This window comes from Lissotriton vulgaris, chromosome 7 (assembly GCF_964263255.1).
Source record: "Lissotriton vulgaris chromosome 7, aLisVul1.2, whole genome shotgun sequence".
NCBI lineage: Eukaryota > Metazoa > Chordata > Amphibia > Caudata > Salamandridae > Lissotriton > Lissotriton vulgaris.
The window spans coordinates 549,652,721-549,668,404 of NC_141695.1; the positions used below are offsets into that span (position 1 = coordinate 549,652,721).

General features: G+C 46.7%; 1 protein-coding gene across 1 annotated transcript in view; it reads left to right on the forward strand.

The window, feature by feature from the left end:
• Positions 1–15,684, forward strand: part of LOC147702018 (bMERB domain-containing protein 1-like) — a 249,753-nt gene that overhangs the window by 205,633 nt on the left and 28,436 nt on the right. The window contains exon 5 of the mRNA XM_086928738.1: positions 4,209–4,285. Within this exon, the coding sequence (XP_086784864.1) occupies positions 4,209–4,285 (77 nt within the window). The remainder of the gene's footprint in view (positions 1–4,208; positions 4,286–15,684) is intronic.

The following is a 15,684-nucleotide window of genomic DNA, read 5'->3' on the forward strand; positions in this document are numbered from 1 at the left end:
GTTTAGAGGCCCCCCAACTACTCTCACTCGTCTGCAGCTTTTGGGAGACCTCTTGTGTTAGGCCTTTTACGTAATTTTGTACGAACAGGTGCTGTCCGGTTGCGGTGGTCATGTCTTGGCCACTGTAGTCGGAGAACACTGTCTCGAACCTGGAGAAGTATTCTGACACATCTTCCTGGGGTTTCTGTCGACAGGCCGTGACTATCGACCAGTCTACCTTTCTTTCTGGAATCAGTGTCTTTAATTTCTGAACTATTTTGTCTGGGAGTTCTAGTATGTCTTTTACTGGTTTCCTTCCAGGTTCTCGTTGTCTATCTAGTTTACCGAGTTGGTCCCAGGTATGTCCAAACAGATCCGCGTGGTCAGCCTTCCGGATTTGCTTCCACACGTCAGCTGGCAGGCATAACCCGAAGAACAAGTCAATGTCCGCTAAAGTCATTATTGTCGAACCCAAGGCTGTGCCTAATTCGGTATAAAATGCTGTCGGGTTCTTTCTTAAATCGGGCAGGGTTTGTTTAAAGGTTAGGATATCTTGTCGGTCCCACGGTTGGTAAACCCAATTATACACAACCCTCCCTTTTGCATCTGCATTATTAATATCATCGCTTGTTCCCTGGCCACGTGGCGGGATCCAGTAAGGGGCCGCCTCTCTGATGGGCATCATAGTATTGGCTACTTCTACTGAGGTCGTTTCAGGGACTGTAACCTTGGCTTCTGGTTTTTGTTCCGTGAGGTGGCGGAGGACCCCAAGTATCTGTGTGAAGAGCTCCGTCGCCTCACATTCAGTCCCATCTCCAACATCAATCTTCCTATACAGCGTTGTTAGTTTAGCGGGCCCTTACTTTGGTACCTATCTTCATATGCGTTCAGGGTGTGGTAGCTGAATCGCAAAATGAAATGCCGCCTGTGGCTGTCGGCATGTGAATTATATATGTTCATTGTGTACTCTTCGCTCTCCCTTCGTTCTACTATGGTCTTTGCTATTTTGTCGATCCCATCCCGCTCATCTTTGCCCAACCTATTTGGTCTGGCTGGTGGTTGTTTACTAGCCTCGGGGTCGTCTGACGATGTTGTTAATGTGGCTGGTGCAGAGGCCGTGAGGGCTGGTGCACTAGCACTAAGGTCACTTTCGCTCGCACTCGGAGCTTGAAAGCTTTGTCGGCAGGGGGCATATGGAGGGGGCATGTAGATGATTGGGGGACCTAGCAGTAACTCATCGTTCGCCCGTTGTTTGGAGGGCAATTCAGGGTAGAGTGCAGAGGGGGTCCTAACAGGACATTGGCCTGTCGACCCTGATTCTTGGTTTTGTGTAGCTTCCTGTCTTTCCTTTATTTCCTCTTCTAGTTGCTTTGCGGCTAGGTGGGCTGCCTTTCGTAATTCTTTCCCTATTTTTGCTTCTTCTCTTTTCTTTCGTTGTTCCGTTTCCTTGCGCCACATGCCGATACTGTCGAGCATAGTGGGCGTGGTCTTATTCTTCTGGAGCGCTATTTCTAATGTTTTTATTTTATTTTCATTAAAGGAACCTATCAGTGGCCACTGACTTTCAGGGTTCTTTTTTGTATATTTATGCCATAACTTAGTATAAGCTATAGCGACTAGTCCATGCTTAGTGAACATGTCCTTATTAGGGGTGCCCTCCAGTGGAGCTGGATGGTTCATCTCTAATAAGCGGTCCGGGCTAAACAGGCTACCAACCAGTGGGGAGAAGATAGGCATGACGGATTACAACGGGGACAAAAGTCTGCACTACCTATCTTATCACGGCGGGCAAAGACTAGACAGAATATTTCTATTCTCCGTTGTTTGCCGGCGGTGAATACCTCAAACGAACCAATACCGAATAATCGGTCAATCAAACAATCCAGTGGGGAGAATAAGTGGGCACGAAAAGTTATCGTTACCCACTCTTTCTCTACCTGCAAAGAGAGACCTTGTTCTTCCCTGTTTGCAGACAAAGAATCTCCAGACAATAATCCACGAACGATAGTTCGGGAAACACTGGGGGAGGAAGATAGGCACGACGGATTACAACGGGGACAAAAGTCTGCGTTACCTATCCTTCACTGCTTGCAAAGAGAGAGCCTGTTGTTTTTCTCCGTTTGCAGACAGTGAATCTCCAGAGGGTTTCAACAAAGCGTAATACTAGTATTATCCAAACAAAACAATCTTTTCTCAATTCGTCGTGTTTACACGACCTTACCCGGACCGCATGGACGGTTTCCTGTCTTCTGGATCCAGCGCCCGATCGTCCTCTCTCCTTCGTGATGCCCGTGGCACTCCTGATGGTTCCCAGTCAGGACCGTAGATCACTCGAGAGAGGTCTGTTCAGAACTAGTGAAGGTCGGATGATCGGCTGTCAGACGAGGGTCTATCGGACACGAGCTCTTCCCGATCATTGCAGTCGTTCACTCTGTCGTCGGGACCTCTCCCACTGGATCCACGTGTCGCTGATGGGCCCCACGCTTTGGGACGCCAACTGTAGAAAAAGGTATAGCTAGGACCTTTCTCAAGATTTGCCCGGCGCTAAACGCCCTTGTACCATTCAAATTTACCAAGCAATGAGGCAGGCGCCGGAGACCAGAAGGCAGGAAACAGAAGTTTTATTCCGACGGAGCAGAACACATCAGATCAGACAACAAGGTATCGTCTCGAGGTGCTCTAACAGCCTCTCGGAGGCCTGGCCTCTTATACACTGGTTTATGGCATGTGACCTTTCTTTATTACAATCAGATCATTGTGAACAACAAGGAAAGACACATCCCCGTAATCCTCGTGTCAATCCCACCCTCATATACCTTCACAATAGAGGTCCTCAACCTGCTGATAAGAGGAGGGGGTCATCACGCAGCTGAGTGTTTCGCCAAGTCTTAGGATGTGTGCGCCTGATCATATCCCAGGGGGTGGGGAGGCCCTGATCAACAGTGTGTCCTTTGAAGAGGGGCGATTCCATACAATGAGGGGCAGTAAATGGTATCTCCCGGCTTAGGCAATGGCCTTGGACCTGTGTGGACAGCCGGACACGGGGTGAGGGGTCATCAAAGCAGTGGTATTCATGCCGCGTGGACAATCCAGTGCGGAGGGAAGGTTGATCAACAGAGGGGCATTCATGGGAGGAGAGGAGGTGCTGGTCAGGCGCTGGCGTGACTCCCAGGGACAGGGTCATGCGGAAGGGTCATGCTCATGAGAGGGAGGGAGGGGGAGCCAGGATGCGCGGAGGATGCTTGCTGGGTCAGAGGGGCGCGCTGGAAACCGATCATGGACGGGGAGACCATGATACCTAAAATGGTTGTCGTGCACGTTGTACATAGGTGACAAGCTGGCGCAGATGATGTTCAGTTCGTAAACTAAAATTCCACAAAAGCTCAGACTTTTGTTCAATCTAAGGAGCTTGCACTGGAAGTAAACCTGAGAAGGTGACTCTAGTAGGGAGTGTGCAAAGCGTGCAGTGTATGAGAATATGGGAATTTACGCCTGTGGGCACTCTGACGCTCACTCTGGAGGTGAAAGTGAGGAGTTTGCCCTGCAGAGCAGTTTAAGGAGCCCACGCCGATGAGCAGTGTGAGAAGCTCATATGTTTCAATGGCCCAGGACAGACTTGCTCTCAGCATTGTCACTTAACAGTTTGCATCTTACCCATCTTGAGTAGTGGGGCTCCTCTGTGTCATGAAGGGTAGTGGTACTCAAGGAGGCATCTCGAGGCTCATGTACGCCCCCCCACCTGCCCGAGCCTGCTTGCAGCTTTTGTGCTCCCTGCAGCTCCTGCAGGCAGACATGCTGGGGGCTTTGGCTGGAGCTGTGGTGGAGGTTGGGGTAGGATGAGTTGATGTAGCATGCACTTACTGTTGCTGGTATGTGTATATTTACAGACAGTATCAAAAACCAAATTTACTGACTTTGCCAATGCTTGTTAGCGCCTTGGTCCTATAGTTTACGGTCACCGGAGCACGATATTACCAGCCTCAGCCTGATGGGCTTACATTTAGCAAACGTATGAATTGTGCGGGTTGTGGTCTTGGGTCGCTTAAATGTAACCACCGAACTACGAATCCCAGACTACAATGAATTGTAAAATGAAAGCTCCAGATTGAGAACAGTACTAGACCGTAGTACTAACTTTCACATTTCATAGAGGAGATTCTAATAAACAGCGATCTAATCTCGTACCACTTGCGCTCGAAAGGCTAATAACTCTTTTTTTATGCTTACAGGGAAAAAGAAGAAGACAAGGAAATGGCCGAATTCCTTAACACCAAACTCTCCAAAAGCTGCTTCAAGGACAAGTCTAGTGAGTAATACTTGGGTTTGTTATTTGCTTCAAATACTAGTCATTTCCAGCTTCACTGTCCCCTTTGGTATAGAAGGCTCGGTGCAGAGTCCGCTGTCCGCATGGCTTGGATGGGTTGATTTGTAGGGGAAACAACCTTTACAACGCAACTTTTACAACGCACTACCATTACAACAAAACTTTTACAACACAACATCAATTACATTGCATGCCATTACAACGCAACCATTACAACGCATGACACTACAACGCATACCACTACAACGCATGTCATTACAACATAGTCATTACAACGCATACCATTGCAACGCGTAGCATTACAACACATAGTACCCTTACACTATCCAACACTTACCCTACTGTTGCACCCCCTGGAGTTAGAATAGTAATTTTTACCCCTACATTATCCAACACTTACCCTACTGTTGCACCCCCCCGGAGTTAGAATAGTAATTTTTACCTTTACACTATCCAACACTTACCCTACTGTTGCACCCCCCTGGAGTTAGAACAGTAATTTTTACCCCTACACTATCCAATACTTACCATACATGCAATGTAATGGTATGCGAGGTAATGGTATGCGTTGTAAAGGTAGTATGCGTTGTAATGGAATGCGTTGTAAAGGTCGTTTTAAAAAATTCATTGTAATGGCATGCATTGTAATGGAATGTGTTGTAATGTTCGGTTACGACATGTGCAGGTGTAGACATTTTCTTGAGGTGGTGTCGACACATTTGTTCATTGCTTCATTGAAGATATATTCAGCTGCCTATCTAACAGAGATGCATAAAAAAGACAGGAGTGTCGCGCTGTTTGGGTGGTATCATTAGCTGACAAAGGCCACAGCCTACACATGCAGACTGTGTCTTCGGGAAAGGGCCACCAACAAAGTGAGAGGACACTGGGAAAGTTCCAAGGAATATTTGTAAAATAATAGAAGGACATTTGCCTGTATAGATGGGCCCATTAGTATTGAGGTCACACCTGAGCTGGTGTCTGAGTCTATCAGATTACTTTCCCCAAGTGCCTGAAATGTAGTGAGCCTTGTTCAGAACTCTGAACCCAAAGTGACTCAACCCATTCTACTTTGTCTCCTGTTCTCATTCCGCCACAGCTGGACACTTTCCTGAACACATTTGAATCGTCTCTTCATGTATTTAAATACTTGATCCATTTAGACCTAGTTTATCCAAATATGTAGTTGGGTATTTGCCTGGCAGGGGCCCTGACTGCTGCAAACAAGTATACATAAGGAATTAGGCTTGTAATGCCAAACGCTGAAGACAAAGCGGGTCCTTTATGTGTTGGCACAGAGAAGTGATCTACCATGAGTTTGTGGATCTCCTGTTCTACAAGACCCCTTGTCATTAAAGCCTCATTCTGAGGGCCTGGGTGCAGCACCCGGTAATTCCAGTCAGCCCACCTCCAGGAGTTACCAGGAACTCTGGATGGCTGAGTTAGGGAAGACTAGACGTTGGGCCCTAGTCAGCCCGCCGTCTATCATAGGTGTGGCTGATCCACCACAGGGTCCCTGTCGTCAGTACATCAGGGAGATCTGTCCTCGTATAGGTCGGCTTCCTGATGCAGACTCCTATTAGGAGTGCCAGGAGGGGAAAAACATCATTAACTGCTACAAACAGCAAAAAAAACCTTATGTGTGGAGGCCATTGGTTTCCAGAAACGAGCCCCTGATTTAGGGCGTTTGTCTTTGAAAAACAAATAAGTGTTCTTAGTGGGAGGTAAGATGGCGGCCCACTCATCATTAAGTTTTGCCAAAAGTGCATTCACTGCCCCAGCAGATTAACTTTTGTCAAAGAGTTCCTCGTCAGCATAGCAAGGAGCTCTACACTGGATAGGTGGTCATACACTGGGAGGTGGGCAAAGGCGCACCCCTGTTTATTGCCCTCAGGGCAGGTCAGAGAACCAGACCTAGTGATGGTTACAGAAAACACTTGCCTTATTCAGCAGCATGTTTATACCTCAGGTTACAGATGTTGGGAGAATGTCATTTTGCAAGTTATCCACTGCCATGCCTGCTTCCTTGTTACTTTTGCCTTGAACCCCTGTACTTAACCTAGCTTTTTTTAAATTAATTTTTTTAGAGTTTTATATAGCGCAAACTAGACCCGAGACATCGGGTATCAGAGTGCTTTACATGAGTACCAGTTTTGTTACAAATGAACACATTAATTTTTGTTTTTGTTAGGCACGGGGAGTAAGTGATTTGCCCAGAATCACAGGATGTTGAGCTTCATTGCCAAGACTCGAACCCGGTTCCCCAGGTTCGTGGACAACCGCTCTAACCGCCTAGAATGTTATAGAGGAACACACATAACTGATTGACTGATTGTTTAGCTGATCATTACTTATACAGCACAGTTACATGAAAGATTGCATAGCACTGCGACTTGATCCTAAGAAGAAAACAAATGGAGGAGAGTTTAGTGGAAGAGAACATGCTTTAAGGCGCTCCTCAAGGTAGATGATTAGAAGTAGAGGCCTAAGATTGAAGTAGTGTGCACGCTACGTACACAAGTGCTGTGGAACTGCAGAAAAGCTTGCACCTGGACAGATAGGGCTTCATTTACCGTACTGAGGTCGTATGCCTGATGTACAAGATAGAAAGCCTTCAGCATAATGTGACGCGGCAGGGATGGAAGTGTAGCCTTTACCTGGCAGAGGTGGCATGATCACATTTCTAAAACCAACAGACAAGTCTGACTGCAAGGCTTTGGACACATTGGAGCTATCCCAGTTATCCCAGGCGGTATGCTGGGAAGCCCATTTAGAACGTATTACTATATTAAAGCCATGAAAATATACATGCATTGTATGACACGCAGCATTTGTACATCAGGCAGAAGTAGAGGAAAGATTTGTTCAGGAGACGCTGCTGATGGAAGCAGGAGGAAACAACTGCATTGGTCTGACTATTCATTGAGAGATCTTTATCCAGAAGAAAGCCTGGGTTCGCCAGTTGGTTGATTTGGAATCGAGGAGGGCTGAAAGACAATGACAAACAAGCACTGGCAGAGCCAATAGGTCTCGCCTTTTGGCTGTATGAGCGCGGGAGCTGAATCCGTCTTCAGTGTCTGCATCAGAGTTATGTAATGACAAAAAAACACATCAGGAGCATGAGGCTTTCCTTTGCAGCCAATCTGTCAACCGCTTTTAGACAAAGCACTGCATTATGAAGGTATGAAAAACTTATGGGAATTACCAAATGGTGGCTATATTCCATCAAAAAAATCTCTGATAAAACACTACTGGTTAGGTGTAATGCCCAATGACATCCAAAAATGGTAGTTCCACTTTGTCGCAGGAGTTTTTTGATTTCAAGTCTTCTTGTACTTTTGAGCATTTTTAGGACTCTGTCACTGTGCCACTGGACAGGAAGTTGTGCTTCCAATTTAGAGTGGGAGCATTACAACTGAAATCTTTTACATCCACATGCCAAACACAACGGAGTTGATTACAACTTTTACCGAACAACAGGCCAGGAGATCTGTACACTAAGATGGAAATAATAGCATATCAAGGTTTCAGCCAATGACGTCTTGTAATTTAAGCTGTGGTGCTCAGCCCTCTCATTTTCACAGTGTTAGCCTGCATGCATCTGCCTGAATCTTCAGTGTCATGCAGTCTCGTGCAATTTGATCAGATGCTAGCCTAGCTCTGAATGAGGGCCTGGCAGTTTGGCAATGGCGGATGGCCAGTTGCGCTTGTTTACAAAGCTGGTAGGGCTTTCCCTTGCAGATCTCTTGGTTCTATTTAGAGGTGTTATTGTCCGGTTAGTTGATATCAATTAGTCTACTGTAGGCCTCCCAGAGTCCAGGTCCTAGGCTCATATTACTCATAGTCATCAACTCGATCCCACTAGTCACTGGCTGGGGTGGGCTCAGCCAACACTGATGGCATAACCATTCTGTGCTCGTGGGAAAGGCTGGGGTTAAGGAGAGGTCACTGCTTTTGACCAATCGGAAACTGCAAACTCCTACTGCTTGGAGAAAAGACGCGAAGAATAGCTCAGATAGCTTGTGAATGTGATGTCAGGGACAAGAATTAAACCAAAATGATTTGACCTAATACATTTTTTATTGTTCTGTTTTACATTACTAGCTATTGCCCTCTCCTTTGCTCCTTCTCATCATGTCTCCTTCCTCGCTTCCTCGCTTCCCACCATTCTTTCCATCCAATAATTTCTCCATTCTTCTCCCATCCTTTCTTTCCTTCCATCTCTCTGTCATTCCAATCTTATACTTTTTCTCCCGTTCCAGCCCATCATCAAATTTCCGTTATGCTTTTTTTCATATCTGCTTTGCCTTACTACTCTTGTTTCATATCGACTTGAACCATTTTTGCACCATTTCCATTTACTCCTCCTTTTCTCCATCCTTTATATCTCAACCCTCGGTTCTCCATCGCCTTTCCAGCTGTTATCATCCTCATAACTCCTCATGGCTGCTTTACTTTCGCCTCCATCTCATTTATACTCTATCATCGTCTTCCTATTTATTCCCAAGCTACCTTTCTTTTTTTCTCCTCTATCGCCCTCTACACTTTTGATTCTTTTTCTTGTCGCTAGAAAAAAATCGTATGTTTGCCTTTTTTATGCTGAGCCCACTGTATATCGGCCCGAAATGTCTGCAGACCTCTGCTCCACTTTGTGGCTTTGCCAGTGGTTGCGTGGGGCCACGCCAATCTCGCTCCCCATGACAGTCTTCCACTCGCCCCAAGAAAGAATCAGCAGAGCTAAGTAGGAGAAAATAACAATGAAAAAATCATTCCGAATGGGAAAGATGGTCTTTTAAATAAACTACAGCTGGTGCAATGTATTCTGGCCCCCTAGGTGCCTCTGGTCCGCGGCTGCCCCAGTGATAGCCAGAGCCGGTCCTAGGACTTCTGAGGCCCCGGGCGAAAGGGAAGATGTGAGGCCCTTCTAATTGCATATTGCATCGCAAGTAGTGACATCACAGAAAGTGACTTCGCAGGACTTTTGATCTTAGTTATTTGGCATCACTGAAGCAAACTAATGTGGATATCAGTAACATGGACAAAAAGTAGAGGGGATGGAAAACAGGTGAGCAAATATCCAGGAGTGTAACACTTGCCGGCTACTTGAATGATTAGTTGGATATGCCCCCAAATTCTGCCCAAGATCACTCCGCTCGACTGCGGCACACAATCTGGTAGTCCCTGAATTTAAAAAGTCTCAATGGGGTGTAAGAAACTTTGTAGGCAGAACATCACGACTCTGGAACTCCCTTCCACTTTCACCTGAACGGATAACAAATCTGTTGGCATTCAAAAAAGCCTTAACACTTGGATTTTCAATCAGTAGCTTCCTTTCTTCACTGCTTACCAATTTAGATGGTTACCTGTTTGCTCCGAGTCCACCGCCTAGACACCTCAGGGTATTAGTACGGTCTATAAGTCTCACTTTCATATTATTTCATTTCATTTAGTCTTTAGTGAATCACCATTTCAAGGCCATAAAGAATGTGATGTTTTGAAATTGAAAGACAGACGGAACAGCTTGTAGGTGGTGGCTGGAATGGTCCCTGAAGGTCTTACTTACAATAAAAACATTTAAGGAAACCTCTGTGACTTCAGAAGATTTATTCAAAGAGAGAAACTATAATTTTTACATGATCATTGACAGTATCAAAAACGTGCTCTATGGTAAGTATTGCAACTGTATTACTCAGCAGGTTTCACCCCGTGCTGCAGTTGAAACGTTAACCACAAAAAGTTTTATTGTTTGTGGTTATTTGCTGAGCACCCGCCTCGCACTGTGATTTTTGGTTTTGGCCTGCCTAGTGGCTGGATTTTTACTTACTTTGTGAGGCACGTGTTCTCCATGCACATAAACTCACACACTCCTTGTACATTCGCCTCTTCACCGTGAAAAAGCCTGACTCACACATACTATTCCTGTCTAAAAGGTGACTTCTCTCAGCTTAAGAAACTAACGCACTACGCCTCAGAAACAAGCCCCAACTTCTAAAGAAACAGACGCCACTTACTCAATGTCGTTCTGGCATTTTGACGCTTTGGAATGATTTTCATTTTGAACACAGCAGCTTACGATATTCATTCTCTTTGTCAGCGAACCAAAGGAAACCACAGTGATAGGCACACCTCTAGTGCCTAACTGTAATCAGCTCAAGCGTTGCATAGACAGAGATATCTACCAGTGAAGGGGAACATCATTAAGGAAGAAGCCATCCTAATAGGCACATCTGCATAGTGAGATAGCTAAATGAATAATTACAAACAGTCCCTTAGTTTAGTTAACTTTTGAAAACTGCAGGAGAACTATGTAAGGGGGTGTATGAGTGACGTACAGCTCAACTCTCCAGAGGACACACAGACACACACATACAGATGTAATACATATTTTATATTGGATGAATGTATTATAATAAATACTAGCAGTAGCGGAGCAGGTCTCTTACCTTAACGTACTCAGTCACAACGACCCAACGAGGACGCCCGAACCGACTCCTGCCCACGCGGCCCGATCCGAGTAGTGACTCTACCCTGCTCCTCACTTATTGCGTGCATGGTGTGTCACACTCACACTGCAGAGCGGGGGCTGGCCATAAAATCATGTCCAGGGCCGTCATTGGTAGCGCTTTCGCGCGCTACCAGATTGATGGCCCTGGGACCCACTGTCTGTCACCCGCATCATGAATTAGCAAGGCCGGCCGCCCGCGTACTGCGCACCACCACTAAGGCACCATCACCACCACTAAGCTAAGTGGTGGGGTGCGTGCGCAGACAGTGACAGACTAGTTCCCTTCTTCCCTGCGCAAGCGTGAGAGTGCTGTGCGTAGCACTTGACTTTTCCCATTCATTCCGGCAACTGCGGGGCCGGTGCTGCGGCGGGCCCACTGAGCGCAAGGCCCTGGGCAGCTGCCCATACCGCCCATGGCTAGCACCGGCCCTGGTGATAGCCATGCCTCTCCCGATGCTTCTCCATCGTGCACTGTGCTCTGCCTCCATCTACCACAGGCTGTGTCCATGGGTGAAGAGCCTGGGTCTTCCAGAAGTGCATACATGCCAATAGACCCAATTCAATCCAGAGACTACAACATTTTGAAGAAAAAAAAGTAATTTATTTTGTCTGTCTACCGCCTGAAATTGCCTTTGCTTCAATAGAAATCAATGAGGATATAGATTCTCCCGATTCTTTTTTTAAATCTATGACTTTCCTCTTCGAAAATGTTGGCATGTATGGTACTGCTGGATTCACAGCTTTTTGTAACCTGTAAATTCCATGGAGCCTGGATCCCTCATCTCGAGCTCTCATTGCCCCCCTTCCCCCTGCTCTCTCCCTGGACCTCCAAACCCCAAGGTTCTATTCATTATCTCCAGACAGTCATTAGTGGTGACTCTAGAGGAGCAAGCTGGAGCCTTCGCCCCAGTGGGATTTGTCATATCCCCCCCCCCATACCCCACCATCACTGCTGCTAAAACATCGGGAGGCGAAACAGAAAGAACAGGAACTGCGCCTTGCCACAGCTATGTATCTGCTAGTGGTATTTTAATATTTAATCATTTAAAGAGCAGAGAGAAAATAATCTGACTGTACTTGATGCTCCACGCAGGTATGTGTGATTGATGTTTGGTGCAATACATTTAAAAATGCTCTCATTCAGTGTAAGAGATGCTGTTATATTTTAATGGATCTGCAGGGATTAACATAAATTGCCTGCCCCTATACAACACCTCCCCTAGGTTTATTGCATATGCAGAGGACACCAAGCCTGCAGATGTAAACAATAAGCAGCTTATCAATCTAAAAAATGTTTCACTGTCCCATCTCAGCAGACCATTACAAAATAAGGTCCCCGTGCAAGGCACAACTGTGCTACTCATTGATAAAAAAGGACCTGTTTTGGAGGGGAAGCTTTTGCGGGAGAGCGCCCACTACCTTAACTCACCCACCACAAGTGCTTTTTATAATCACCCATGTGCAATCACCCCTTCACCTCCTCATTTAACCCCTCCCATGCTCATGACAAGCTGAGCTTGTCATGAGCCACGGTTTGCGTGTGCTCATGATGAGCTGAGCTCGTCACGGCCGTTAGAACGCTCAGGTGTGGGGATGATTCCCCTGCTATGCTGAGCGTTCTATTGAAACAGGTGTGGCCGTGATGAGCTCAGCTCGTCATGAGCACACGAGAACCGTGGCTCATGACGAGCTGAGCTCGTCGTGAGCACCGGGGGATGCTGTGCCTCTCCCCCCTCCCCCCAGCACAGCAGGGGAATCTGGCCAGCAGAAAGGGGTTAACATTCGATCAATATTGTGTACTGTATCTTCCAATGCCTGTGAGCAGTGTTCTGGTCCAATTGTGAGAGTTGCACCAAACCTCTGCCACAGGCACTTCCGTGCGACCTCTTCCCATCTCAGATGAGCAGTGCTCTGTTGAGGTTGCTCTTTCTAAGGGTGCCCTGGCCCCTGGTATAAGGGGCCTGGCAAGCTCTTACTGAAAAAGAAACAAAATAAGTTATTTTGTTGTTTCTCTTCACTCCTGGTTCAGACTGCTGTTAGCTCAGAACATGTTGCGCACTGCAGCTGCTTTAGAGAGACAGAGACACACACTCCTACACACACACACACACACACACACACACACACGCACAAGCACACACACACAGACAGGCTGAGTGAGCCCCCTTATGTATAGAAGACTGGGGCAACCCCACATCATATGGGTTGCTGGGTTATCTATTTCGCAAACCCTGATGCAAAGGTCTTCAAGTTGAGGGATTGCAATTTTTTTTATTGACCTCTAATCGACCAAAGAGTGGCAAGGAGATGCTTAGGGTCACTATAGCTCAGTATAGTATGGAGTGGACCCATTTGCAATGCTAGAGACAGATTTCTACTATCCAGGTGAGATGGCCCACATCATGTGGAGAGAGGAGCTTTTGTTCTACCATGGACCTTCTGTAGGATAACAGGTGTGCAGTAAACCTGGTATATCTCACAAGAAATGCATTGTAACAATTGTAACAGCATGCTGTATAGTTGTAGAAAGTATAGGAGTGCTGCAGCTATGAACATGTAGGAATTTTATTTGGATAGTATTCTGTCCTGTCCGTGAACATAGTTGGACCCCGGTCTTGGATAAGTCTTGGGTAGAGCATGTATGAGAATCATATCACACCGGTAGAAAGCCCATTCTGTATTTTTTTTAATATATCTTTAATGGCATTTGAAACAGTCATGACAAAACAGCTTGGACAGACTCAGAATTATACAGTAAGAATCATCAACTATTCGTGAACACAAGGTTAACTGGGCCAAATACAGTCCATGCGTGTGTGCTAAACCAACCGTTTAAGAGCTTAGTCCCATCATCGTGAACTCTGCCGTATTGATCCCCGTTTCCATAAAGCCTGATTTCTTGGTCCAAGTCCTCATTGTGTTTGAAAGCAATCTTGTATCAAATAATCCCAACATCTACCCCTCCCCCACCCGTAACTAAAACATACCCCCTCAGCATGTCTGGCGTGCGTCTCTGTAAAGTAAACCAGTGCTCTTCCTTTTATCCACATCAGTACGCTGTCTAACCTGTCCAGGATGAGCATTCTCCCCTTTCACTTAGTTGCCCTCTGGCCCATTACCCGACTGTGCACTCCCGGTGGCTTCCTCCCGCAGTTTATCATCCGTCCCCTCACTTTTCAGCTCACCCAACACCGCTCTCCATGCCCTCAGGTCATCCTCTGCTTTTTATCAAGTCTGGTCTGTTGCATCCGAATCACCTCAGCTGTTGCCCACTCCTTCATGTCCCGTACCCATTGCATCATTTTGGGCAGTCTGCAACTTAGCCAGGAAATAGCTATCCAGCGTTTCGCCAACACCAGTCCCAGAAGAACAAACTTCCTACTAAGGTTCTTGTTTTTAGGTCGGGCAGCAAACCAAGCAGAGCCACCCGGATCTCCCTTAATATTTCCCACCCCGTCGCTCCCCGCAACGCATTCAAGACGTCAGTCCAGTATAATTGAAGCTCAGGGCAGGACCTGACCATATGAATAAATATAGCCTTGGCCTCCCCACATCTTGGACATTGCCCCAATCGTTCCGGGTAAATCCTGTGTAACATCTCAGGAAAAAGATATGTCTGGTGCACATAATTGAATTGAATCAACTTGAACCATGTATTTGAGCTCACCTGCTTAACCACCTCGTGGATTTTAGTCCAGTCGCTCTCTGTTTTGCGGTCTCCCGTCAATGTCTCCTATTTTGCCTGGACCGGTAGTGCCCGGGCCATCTTGTCATCCCAGATTGCCCGGTATAGGTGTGACATCAATCTGCACCCTTGGCCATCATTAGCAGAGTCTATAACACATTAGAGACAGGAGGCACGTCAGGGAACATGGGCCACAGCTCCCTAGCCACTTGGGCTATTTTCCCATACTGTAGGAACTGTCCCGGACCCAGAGCAGAGGCATCCGCTGCCTGCTTACGCGTAATGTACTGCTTGTTGTTGTATAGGTCCCCCATGGTGAGGCAACCCCCCCCCTCCAACCCCCCTCCCCCCCACCATCTACGCACAGACATAGATGTGGAGATCTGGTAAAAGGCTCAAACAAACCACAAGGCCATGTCTGGGGCATAGGGGGCCCTTATTAGCACTTTCTGGATGACAAATTCCCAGATCTCCTCCACATGTCAAACAATATATGGGCTCGTTAGCGGTATCTGTGTTCTCAACATGAGCAATTCAGAAAGTGTTCTATTCCTGAAGGTCCCCACCAGCAGGGCCTTCTCCCAGTTCTCATGGTCATCCGGCGAATGTCCTCATGCTGCAGCTGTAAAGCTGCATAATAACATTTCAGACATGGAAATTATCGTCCTCCGTTCTGCCAAGTTCTCTGAAGAATGGGCAGGCTAACCCTTCTACGTTTGAGCCCCCACAGCAAATCAGTCAGAAGACTGTCCAATGTTATAAAAAAAGTGTTGGGGGATCTTAAAGAAAGAATGCTGCATTGCATAAAGGCATCTGGGTACGACAACCATCTTGGACAGGGCTATCCTCCCCATAAGGGACAGATGCAGCTATCGCCAGAAGCGCACCGAACCCTGCAATCCCTCAATTACTTTCCCAATGTTAAGCGCCAGGTACTGCTTGGCCATTTCTGCCAGTCTAACACCCAGGTATCTAGGTGCGGCTCTCACCCATGGGAGTCCACTTCCGGCAAGCCCTCGTCCTAGAGCGAAGCCAGTCTAAAAAGTGGATTCATTTTGACTTCCCTGAGTTAATCCGTAGCCCTGACACATGTCCAAATCTTTCAAGAGCGTCGAGGAGTGTCGATATCGCATTGACAGGGTTTCGGAAACAAACTAATGTGCCGTTCGCATACATTGACTCCAAATGGTT